Raw genomic sequence first — 11,475 nt, forward strand, 5'->3', positions numbered from 1 at the left:
CAGGGTCCTGGGATGGAGTCCCACGTCAAGCTCCCGGCAGCCTGCTTCTCTCTCTGCCCTTGTGTCTGCCTCGTTCTCTATCTCTCATGAATAAACAAATAAAATCTTAAAAATAAATAAAAATTTTAAAAAATAAGCAAGCAGGAGATAACTGAAATCCCACAAGGTGATTATCTGGTGTCTTGGTTCTCAGCCTTTCTCAACCTACCAACCACTAACCGTTTCTGGTAACTGTCGGTGATCAGACCAATGTAATTGTCTTTTTTTTTTTTTTTTTTTTTTTTGAAGGCCCAATGCTCCCTGGGGGAACCAATGAATACTTTAGAGAAGGAATTTGAGTTTTAGAAAGGTCACTGCCTGTTCTATAAAGGAAGAGCTGCTACATTGGAAGTTGAAGGCAGGGAAACCGGATGAGAGGATTGGAATAGGGCAGTGAAGTCGCCTGAGACAAATGTGTGGATTGGAGAGATGCTTGGGAGATAAGATTAACAGGATTACAGAACTAACAGGAGAGGGCGTAGAGACAGGGAGCAGTCAAGACTCCCAGGCTTGGGGGGCGCCTGGGTAGCTCAGTGAGTCAAGCCCTCGACTCTTGGTTTCCACTCAGGTCATGATCTCAGGGTTGTGAGATCCAGCCCCACCTCGGGCTCCCGGGCTCAGTGCCAATCTGCTTGGGATTCTCTTCCTCGCCTCTCTCTCTCTCTCCCTCTCTCTCTCTCTCTTTCAAATTAAAATAAATCTTAAAACAAAACAAAACACCTCCCAGAAGGCTGATTCAGGTTATCTGGTTAAACGGTGGGCCCTTACGGGGTTAGGGTAGGAGAGGAAGGGCCGGTTTAGCCGGGAGGCAAGTCTCAGGCAAGATGCGTTCGAGGCCTCCGGAGGGAGTGTCCGCAGGCTGGAATACAAGGCCGTGGCGCCTGGGAGAGGGGTCGGCACTGGTGGGCGAAGCAACGGAGGGAGCCTGAGGTATTATCAACAATAAGGAATTGAAGGGGTGCTCGGTCTGGGGGTGCGGGTGCGGGCCCCTGAGTGCCCCGCGGAGCAGGCGGCCCACCCGCTCAGCCCACCTGCTCAGCCCAGGAGACTGGAGGGGATGGGTGGGGAGAAACCGGATCCTGCCCTCTCGTCCTCCTCAGCCATTGGGCAACCCCGCCGTCCGTCAAGGGCCCGCCTCCGCGGGCGAGCCAATAAGAGCTGGCGAGCGGCGCTTCCTTCTCCCGCTGGACCCGCGCGAGGGGCCGCTTGCAGGGGAGGAGGCGGGAGGGGCGGTGGCCGCGGCGGTGTGCGCAGGCGCGGAGCTGACGGGACGGACCGGCGGCCGCGGCGCGAGCTGGTGAGAGGGGGCGAAGGTCCGAGGTAGGGAAGGGGGCGACCGCGGGATGGGGGCTCCTGCAGCCCCGCAGGGCGTCGCCCGCGTCCGGCCCTCCGCGGCCCGCCGGACTGGATCAGGTGATGAGGTGGAGCGCCGCGCCGAGGTGAGGTGAGGCGAGGGGCGGGGCGGGCCGGCGGCCGCGGTCACCCCACCACGCGCGCGCGCCACGTGGGCTCCGGACCTTGCCAAGGACCCTTGGCGGCGGACCCGGGCGTCCGCGCGAGCCGCCTTGGCCCCGGGAGCACCCCCGGGAGCTCGGCCCCTCGACCGAATTCCCGTTCTGCAGGCTGGGAAGCTGGGGCTCGGGGATGTGGCGGCGGCGCCGGGCTTGAGGGAGGCGGGCTTGGTGGAGCCCGGAGAGGCAGGCACCCCTGCCCAGGACGCTGTGGGGGACCTGAACTCGGGGCCTGTTTGGTGTCTTCAGGGACCCGGAATCGTCTGGATGCCGGCTGGGCCGACCGCCTCGCGTCGGGCCCGGTTGCCTGGTTTCTCTTCAGGGCCCGGGAGGGGTGGGAGGTGCCAGGCGCCCTCGGTCGGTGTCACCCACCGCCCCTGCTCCAGGTTCCGCGGGCCCGGCCGGGGCAGGAGGACGGGCCTCGGGTCTGAGAGCCCCCAGTGCCCCCAACAGACCAATTTGCGAGGGCAGGGCTCCTGAACGAAATCCAGAAACACGTAGGAAACGCTCCTCTGAGGTCACCCGAGAAAATAGAGCAGCTTTTCTTTTCTTTTTTTTTTTTTTTTTTTTTTTTGTCTAAGAAAAAAATACCACCAGAGTCTCTTGAAGGTGTTAGGAAACTGTTCCCTTCATGTCCTTGTGGAGGCAAATGTGAACCTTTTGGAAATCAGTTTGGCAACATGAGTTTACACCCTTTGACCTACTGATTGCGCCTTTGGGAAATAAGTGGGTTAAAGCCTAAGTAAGAAAAAGGTTGGTGTGTAGGGCAGTGCAGTTTGGTGTTTCATAAATGTTAGCCAGGGGAAACGACCTCTAAATTTACAACACGAGAGAACAGTTAAGTAAATTGAGATTTTTATGCCAAAATGGGGATCCATGCACACCCGTGAAATGTATTTATCATGAATAAAATGCTCCTAAAAAGGAAACCACATTGTAAGTTGTGGTTTCAAGTATATAAAAATGTGTACAGAATGATTAGAGGAGTCACCTAGTGATAAAACTAACAATGACCTTTTGGAGCAGAAGGGTCATATTTCATTAAATCCTCACAAAACCTCATGGGGCTAGTATCCTCATCATGTCAGACAACTGGCGCTCAGGCAGGTGAAACAGTATGTCTGATGTTAGCTACTGTCATACCTGGTGTGTTATTGGGCCCCTGGAAATGTTATATCTAGCCAGTATTTGGGGGCCTGTTGTGTGCCTCGTATAAGGCTGGGCACTGGAGAGCCACTGTTGAGTAAGGGAGCCCAGTTTCCTGAATTCATGGAGCTTATAGAATGGTGGAGAAGCAGATGTTTAAATAAACACAGTCTGCTGGGGAGAGTGCACATGGGAGCGAGACACCGGGCTCTGGCAAGGGAAAGGATTTGGGAAGAAAAAGAAAAGAGGGGGCCCTGGGTTCGCTGTGAGGAATGAGTGAGGTCTGTGGGAAAGCCTTCAGTGGCTCTTTAGGAGTGGAGAGCATATTTTCCCCATTTTCTGGAATGTTACTTATGTGTTGTAATGGAGGTAGGGAGACTTGCTTAAGTATTTTTAATTTAGTCAACTCTTTTAAAATTTATCTTAAATCACTTTTGTTTAGGATGTAGCAAATGTTTTCAGAAGTCAGTGTTTTTAAGAAATTAAACTTGAGCTTTCTTTAACTCTCTAATTTTCAGGTTTAAAGAAAGCCCCTTTTGCTGAAGGAACACATTTGCTGGTATAGTTTCATAATGTCAAGTACTTTGCCCTTCTGGATCTTAAAAAATTCTGCAAGGAACAGCATTGCCACATTACAGGGGGGCAGACGCTTATATTCAAGGTGTGCCTCAAATAGAAACGAATCAAGATTGAGACTCTTTTCCCAGGTACTAGGCACCAGAAAAAGCATTGGCCCTTGCAGTGGCTCTGCTCTGCAGAAAGCCTACAGACACACTTCAACAGAGGAAGATGATTTTCACTTGCAGCTCAGCCCTGAGCAGGTAAATGAAGTGCTGCGAGCAGGAGAGTCAGCCCACAAGATTCTTGACCTTGTCAGTGGAGTCCCAAATTCGGTGTTACGGTTTGAGAGCAACCAGCTGGCTGCCAATTCCCCAGTGGAAGACCGGCGAGGTATCGCCTCTTGCCTGCAGACCAATGGGCTGATGTTTGGCATCTTTGATGGTCACGGTGGCCACGCGTGTGCTCAAGCAGTGAGTGAGAGGCTCTTCTACTACATGGCAGTGTCACTGATGTCCCAGCAGACCCTGGAGCAGATGGAGGGAGCCATGGAAAGCATGAAGCCCCTGCTGCCCATCCTGCATTGGCTCAAGCACCCAGGGGACAGCATCTACAAGGATGTCACATCAGTGCATCTTGATCACCTCCGAGTCTACTGGCAAGAGCTACTTGACTTGCACATGGAAATGGGACTCAACATTAAGGAAGCATTAATGTACTCCTTCCAGAGACTGGATTCTGACATCTCGCTGGAAGTCCAGGCCCCCCTGGAAGATGAGATGACAAGGAACCTTTCACTCCAGGTCGCCTTCTCTGGGGCAACAGCTTGCGTGGCCCATGTTGATGGAGTTCACTTGCACGTGGCAAACGCCGGTGACTGTCGGGCTGTCCTTGGGGTCCAGGAGGACAATGGCATGTGGTCTTGTCTGCCCCTCACCTGTGACCACAATGCCTGGAACCCAGCTGAGCTGTCACGGCTGAAGGGAGAGCACCCTGAATCAGAGGACAGGACAGTCATAATGGACAACAGACTGCTGGGCGTCCTCATGCCCTGCAGGGCCTTTGGGGATGTCCAGCTGAAGTGGAGTAAAGAGCTGCAGCGCAGTGTCCTGGAGAGGGGCTTTGACACTGAGGCCCTCAACATTTACCAGTTCACGCCTCCACACTACTATACCCCACCCTACCTGACCGCCGAGCCTGAGGTCACCTACCACCGGCTGCGCCCTCAGGATAAGTTCCTTGTGCTGGCCTCAGATGGCCTGTGGGATGTCCTGGGCAATGAGGAAGTAGTGAGGCTGGTGGTGGAGCACCTGGCTGAAGCAGGTCGGCACAAGCCAGACCTGGCCCAGAGACCTGCCAACCTGGGCCTTATGCAGAGCCTGCTGCTGCAAAGGAAAGCCCAGGGGCTCCGTGCAGCTGACCAGAACGCAGCCACACGTCTGATCAGACACGCCATAGGGAGCAATGAGTATGGGGAGATGGAGCCGGAGCGGCTGACAGCGATGTTGACACTGCCAGAGGACCTGGCAAGGATGTACAGGGATGACATCACTGTCACTGTGGTGTATTTTAACTCAGACTCAATTGATGCCTATTACAAGGGGGGTTAAGAGTCTCCTGTATGCCCAAGATTAACTTAAATGCTTTTCTAAGATATTTCCACTTACTCTTAAACTGGCTCTTTAGTCCTTACTGGTAAAAAGGCAGGCAGATGTAGCTTGCTTAATAACAAACTGACATGAGAAAAAAAACCAGCCTTGGTTTAAAAGCAGTAATAATGATTTCATGTCCTTGTATGTGTTGGTCACCTCTTCTGCATAAGGACATTGTTGCTAAGCCTTCGATGGGTAAATTTAGTCATTGTTCTAAGAATATGAAGAACTTCAGGATTTTCTAAGGTTGTGCCACAAGATCTGCAAACCTGGCAATTTCCTCAATTCACAGTCATGAACGTCTAGACTATGAAGGGAAGTTTTGTTTATTTTTTAAGTTACTAAGACAGGTTTACAAAGCATATTCTAGAATACTTTTCTATGCAATATTCTAACTCTTGTGTGTGATTATACTTGTGCAAATATTTTGTGATGCTGCATCCTAGTAGTGTTTTAGTTTGTTCTAAAATTGAGTTCTCAGACTTGCAAACGGGCCTGCTATAAGCATGCTTGGAATGACTTGTCTTGATTTTCAGCTGAGGGGAGGTGGCTGGGGAGGGGGGCAGCTAGGCCTCTGGACCAGCTGAATTCACTTGTGCGGCTTGTGATCCCTTCCACTGTGTCCCACCCCTTGAACCTTGAGCCATGTTGGGAGGGAACTTCAGTCTACGCCTTAACTCCTGGCCTTCCCTGCATTAATGGAATACCCTCTGGGGCCTAGCCTCTGGGTGGGAGGTTATTTAGAGCTCTTAGGTTTTCTGATTATACCCCTCAATGTTCTGTGAATTCCACCTAATCCTCCTACCTCTGCTGCTGCTGACTGTGCAGTGCTGTCCTGGAGGAAGTCTCCCTCTTCAGATGGCGGCAGGGAAGGAGTAATCCATCACGTCGTGTGGTAGTTGTGACTGATGTGTGGGCAGGACTGGCTGATGCGGTGGGTTGTGGACGTAAGATTCAGCCCGAGTCTGGACAGGTGAAAACATGAAGGACTTCAGACACTAACCAGGGCTGCCCGTGTGCATCCTGAGAGGCAGTGACGAAGAGGGCGGGCAGAGTGAGATTTGTCAGGTGGGACACTTGCTTTGAAACTGTGACCTGAACCGCCACGGCTACTCCTCGGGGACCAGACCATATTTAGTATAGGAGTCAGGGCAAAAATAAAAATGTGACCCGTAATAGCTTCTGTGGGCAGCACATCTTTGTGTTTATTTCAAATTAAACCACGTGCACCCTTACTCAGGGAATGAATTTCATGTTCTCGTGAATTGTGATGGCATTTAAACAACAGGAAATGTGTCCTTAAATGGAAACACAAATACAGTCCCACAAAGCTAACATTTCTGTCTTCTGCACTATGTTAGTTGATCCTTCTCCTCATCTCACCACTGTGTGCCATCCATGGGAAGAAAAGGAAGTTTGACTTTTCATGTCTTGGTGACATTCGTTCCCGTGTTGGGGTACTTCTAGCCTGGGGACATTCCCCGGTCTGTTTTCTGGTGTAACTGTTTAGTGAGAGGGGCCTCATCTCTACTCTGAGCACCTCAGCCTTGGTCTTTTTATTCTGAAACCATTAGTGTTCCTTTTGATCTAGATCTTAACTGAGAAATAAAACGTGAATCATTACTATTGTGTTTGCATGGAAGTTTGTTGCTAGCGCTGAAGACTGCTTGTCTGACATTCTTTGTTCTTGATGCCAGCTAAACTCTGGCGCACCCTCGGAGCATTTACCAGGATTACAGTGTCTGAATCCTGTTGGGGAGCCTCGCGTAGGTCATAAAATGCATCTGATTCAGTAACTCATGGGACAGCTGAAAGAATACAGACTTCCCGCCTGCTTCTTCAAGCATATCTGTGTTTTTTCTCTCCCCAGTATTTTTCCTGCTTTCTAATTGGTATATCAAGATGAAAGAAGGTTCGGTTTATTGTCTGCCTTTTTCCACTGTGAACTCTCAGCTCTTTCCCTGAATGTTCCAAGAAGTCTCCTGGTTAAGCCCCAGCATGTCTGCCTCCTTGACCCCATCTCTGGTGTCATTGGCCTTTCTGAGACACATGGGCTAGTGTGTGAGGACGCTGGAATGTGAGAGGGGTTGGTAGGATTTGTCAGTCTTCTAAAGCATCTATCATATCTTTTATGTAAAGCTTTCGATATTGAGGGACACCTGGGTGGCCCAGTGGTTGAGCGTCTGCCTTCAACTCAGATTGTGATCCCAGGGTCCTGGGATCAAGTCCTGCATCCGAGCTCCCCGCAGGGAGCCTGCTTCTCCCTCTGCCTGTGTCTCTCATAAATAAATAAATAAATAAATAAATAAATAAATAAATAAATAAATAAAATCTTTTAAAAAATAGACTTCAATATTGAGACCTTCAAAACGAACTAAAAAATAAGATTGACCATTTAATATTTTGGATGTAACTTTAATAAAATATGCTTTGATTATTTAAGTTGCATATTAGTTTAGGTAAAAAGCTTTGATAATATTGGCATAATATAGATACTGTTTTATGTATAAATAACACAACTCTGCTGATTCTGGGGATTAGCCAAAATGGATAGAGAAGATGGTATTAGTTCTAAATTCAAAACTAGTATGCTAGGTCGAGTTAGATTCAGTTTTCTGAGACATTATTTGTAACTTAAAGCTCATTTGTTATTTTTTAGAAACTGTTTTTGTTATAATGAAAATGTGAACTTTGAGGTATGTTAATATATAAACATTGTTTTCCCAGAAGTGTGATTGGCCTAAAAGATCTTTAGCATTGGACACGCTGGGTAAAAGTTCAGGTTAGACGCAATTGAGCTGGCACCTTCTGTGCATAAGTGAAATATAAACAGCTTGAACTTGAGTCAGCTAAAGAAGAGAATAACGAATTGTAGGGAACAAGAAAATGTGTTCAGAATGAGTCTGGCTTGACTCTATTGTCCATCAGTTCCTGGTAACCTATCTTCATTTGACAGTTCTTGGGAGGCCTTCACTTCCAGACTAAACCAGAGTATGCTGGAACGGAGCCATCCTAGCTTCGTCTTAAAGTGGTGCATTTGTCTCTGTATATGACTCCTTCCTCTGGCAGAAGAAGCCCCAGTGTAGCTTTGGAGCTGGGCTATGAAGGCTGGCAGTACAATTGTCACGCAAGCCGCCTTGTGTATCACTGAGGAGGGAACATGGGCTGCTGTGCCACCATTTCCTAAACAGGCTGAAGCTCTGTCCCCCATACCTGGGGCAGCTGATGTTTAACTTGCTTCCTGGAAAATATTTCTTATCAAGCATTTACTTGGAAAAATTATTAACCATGTTCATTAATATTTGCTGACATTTGTATTTTAAGCTGTATAGCAATGTTCTTATTTGACAATGATTTTCTGACTATTAGAGATATTTAAATGAAACTTTAAATAAAAGAGGCAAAATGAAATTTGGTTTCTTTTGGTTTGAATATTAATTTCTTTAAGTCCTTAGAGTACTAGATTAGACCAGTCTTTATTTCACCACCTTTACCTAGCCATGGAAGATTTTAATCTATTCAAGGTTCCTTGCCCTAAAGAAGTTTTCTCTACAAGTTTGTGATGGCTGCTGACCACACAGGAAGTCCTCATTCAGTGTTAAGCGTGTGTGCGTGGACCTGAAGTGAAGGAAACGGAAGTGAAGGCTTTTGTTGTGAGGGTCTGCACACACTCAGTGCCAAGACTTGCTGGGGTTCATATTATTTAACTGAGCTTACAAAACCAGCTTGTGTTAAATGCAGAGCCAGCTTTAGGGGACATGTTCCAGGCAGCTACCTCCAGGGTTGAAGACACCCCCCCTCCACCTCACCCTCAGAACCTGAGCTCTATCACCCTACATCTGGAGAGATAAAGGGCCTAAGGACTGCCCCTATGGGTGCTTCTTAATATGCAATCCAACTACTAAGTCATTTACACTTAGTGGGCTAGCGTGGTTGGTCTGGCCTTGAAGAGGAGCAGATTTGGGGGAGGGAAACATGGAAAAGGGAGTGTCTGAGGTCTGATGGAGATAATAGGAGGAGCTATTTCCCTCTTTGATATCATAAAACAAGCCCCAAAACTGAAAAAGATGCTGCTGACACAGTGGTAGGGCAGGATTTGAGCTAAGTCCACCGTCCATCCTCTTGTCCCAATACTGGCCCCAGTATTGGGAACATAATGCATGAACATAATGCATGAAAACCCTTTCATTGTACAGTTTTGGCCCAGGGTGGGTGGGGATGGGATGGAGAAGTAGGTGGTGCTGAAGAGAAGCTAGATATACTTAACACATGCGTTCCAATATCCCATCATTTTGGAACACGATAAAAATACAAGGAAAAAAATACAAGGGAAACAGAGAATTAAATTTTAGAAATTGAGCTCTTTGGACTCCTTCCAGGGGGAAGAAATAAATTTATGCTGTTTCTTTCACATCTAGAGTTTTTGTTTTTGTTTTACTTGATGCTATGAAATGCCCTACAGTGGTTTCCCAGGCTGGTGGCCCTCTGAATCGTGGGTGGCCGGTGCTCCAAGCAGCTCCTTCTGGAATGGGTGAATCTTTACTGGCTTTCTATGGGTCAGAGTGTCTTTGTTCCACTAGCTCCTGACCTTATCCGTTCTATATGGGAAACTGCCTGGCTGGGAGGAACAAAGAGGGGATAAGTAGGCCAGAACACATTACTTTCCCTCATGCCTTGGAAAAGTGGTGTGTGGAGGAATCTCCCAAAACCTGCTCTCTTAACTCTTCTGCCTTAAGGATTCTGGAAAGCCCTCACTTGTCCAACCTTGTCCTCCCTACAGCAGATAAACAGAAAGAATGTCTGCTACCAACTGCTCCTCTGTCCAGTCCACCCTGCACAAACGAGAAATCATCAATCCTTCCGCGAAGTATTTCTCTTCTGGCTCTTGTGTGCCCTGGCCCAGGTACCCGGAGGTATCCAGGGATGGCCCCTTCCGGTGGTGGGGGGCTGAGAGACGTGACACTGGGCACCCTGGTGATGGAACGGGCCAGTGCAGGGAAAGGAGCAAGGGGAGTGAAGCACAGGGTCCAATCCTGTGGGTCTGAGGATGGGCTCTGGGATGTTTATGGAAGCAGGGATGAGAGTGCAGTGACGGCTGAGGGGGAGGTGGCCAAATGTGGCTGGATGGGCAAGGCGGACACCGTGGGGTGGTCTCCAGGGATAGAGTGAGCAAGGCCATGTAGCGACTTCAGAAAGGACTGTGGGCATGGCTTGCTCTTCATCAGCCTGGAGGTATAAGGGGGGAGCAGCACAGCAGATGCCTTGGAAAGCAGATCCCTTCACTTTCCTTGCAGGGTTACAACCAGGTGCTTTGGGGCATTTGTCCTTGTTTTTCTCCTCCCCACTCTGTTCCTGTAACATCAGGTCTGCCCCCTGTCCTGGAATGAACAAGGAAGGTAGGGGTGGGTGGATAGATGGATGATTAAGGGGGGAGCAGATGAAGAGGAACCACCCACAGAGAGGTCAGAGAAGTAGTAGGCAAACTGTGAGTGTGGTGTGAAAAGGTGTGAGGAAAGGGGTAAGGAGTGTCTAGTACCAGAAAAGCTCTGGATGTGGATAGATGGACATGAACAAGTGTTTTTTTATTTTATTTTATTTATTTATTCATGAGAGACACAGAGAGAGAAAGAGGCAGAGACACAGGCAGAGGGAGAAGCAGGCTCCATGCAGGGAGCCTGATGTGGGACTCGATCCCAGGTCTCCAGGATCACAATCTGAGCTGAAGGCGGCGGTAAACCACTGAGCCCCCCAGGGATCCCTGAACAAGTGGCTTTAAAAAGCATCTCTAAGGAGAGATGAGGGATTCTCACTTGGGACTCAGGACACAGGATGGGCCTGAATGGTGAGGTGGAGGTGAGGGGCTGGCTCCGTGAGAAGAGGCTGGCTGAAGGGCTGGGATGACCCTTCCTCTGAAATAAAGTGGCGCAACGGGTAGGGGATGTCATCAAGCCCACGTGTCCTTGGCTTGTGGGAGGGAGGGTATCCATAGGTTCACGTGGGGCTCCAGGGGCTTTGCTGACTCCAAGCTGGGCTTTGGCATGGAGGGACAGAGGAGCTGGGTCTTTTCTGAGCTCTGCCTGGTGGCTTGGTCACTCAGTCCTGAGGATGACATGGTGGGAACACCAATGGGGAGCCCTCGGCTGGCACCACCAGTCCAGGCCCTTCGCTGTGGGATTCTGCAGAGAAGCAACGTGAGACAGGAGGCTGCCTCTAGATGTCACCATCCAGCCACGCTGGTGCCAGCTGCCGCTGGAATGAGTGGGAGGACAGTATTCAGAGAGGAGACCCTGAGGCACAGCCCTGCCAGAGCAGGGGCTCCTGGGGCCTGCAGCCTGGGACACCCTTCAGGGAGCCTCACCAGTCCCTGGACCCCCCTGGGGCTGGAATGAGTGCAGGGTGGGAGGACCCCGTCCTGTGATCACTCAGCCTTGCTTTATGGGAACGGGGCTGCGGAAGTCCCAAACAGCCAGGGCCAGGTGGTGGGCTCTAGGGGTGTGGGGGGGGGGGCATTGCCCCCTCGTCCAGGCTCCCCCAATGTGCGTGCTCCCTCTGTGGACTGCCCCACACCT

The 11,475-nt window shown here is 49.8% G+C and overlaps 1 protein-coding gene across 4 annotated transcripts; it reads left to right on the forward strand.

Annotated features, from left to right (window-relative positions):
• The first annotated feature begins 1,219 nt into the window (after positions 1–1,219).
• PDP2 (pyruvate dehydrogenase phosphatase catalytic subunit 2) lies at positions 1,220–8,317 on the forward strand. 4 transcript variants are annotated; one of them, XM_072814383.1, is made up of 2 exons: positions 1,220–1,336; positions 3,215–8,317. In XM_072814383.1, the coding sequence occupies exon 2, from the start codon at positions 3,269–3,271 to the stop codon at positions 4,862–4,864; it is 1,596 nt and encodes a 531-aa protein (XP_072670484.1). In that variant the 5' UTR covers positions 1,220–1,336; positions 3,215–3,268; the 3' UTR covers positions 4,865–8,317. The 4 variants fall into 4 exon arrangements, with proteins under 4 accessions (XP_072670484.1, XP_072670469.1, XP_072670463.1 ...); XM_072814368.1 differs by having other exon boundaries at positions 1,278–1,483; XM_072814362.1 differs by having other exon boundaries at positions 1,278–1,478.
• The last annotated feature ends 3,158 nt before the right edge of the window (positions 8,318–11,475 follow it).

The sequence above is a fragment of the Canis lupus genome, chromosome 3 (genome assembly GCF_048164855.1).
Source record: "Canis lupus baileyi chromosome 3, mCanLup2.hap1, whole genome shotgun sequence".
NCBI classification, from domain to species: domain Eukaryota; kingdom Metazoa; phylum Chordata; class Mammalia; order Carnivora; family Canidae; genus Canis; species Canis lupus.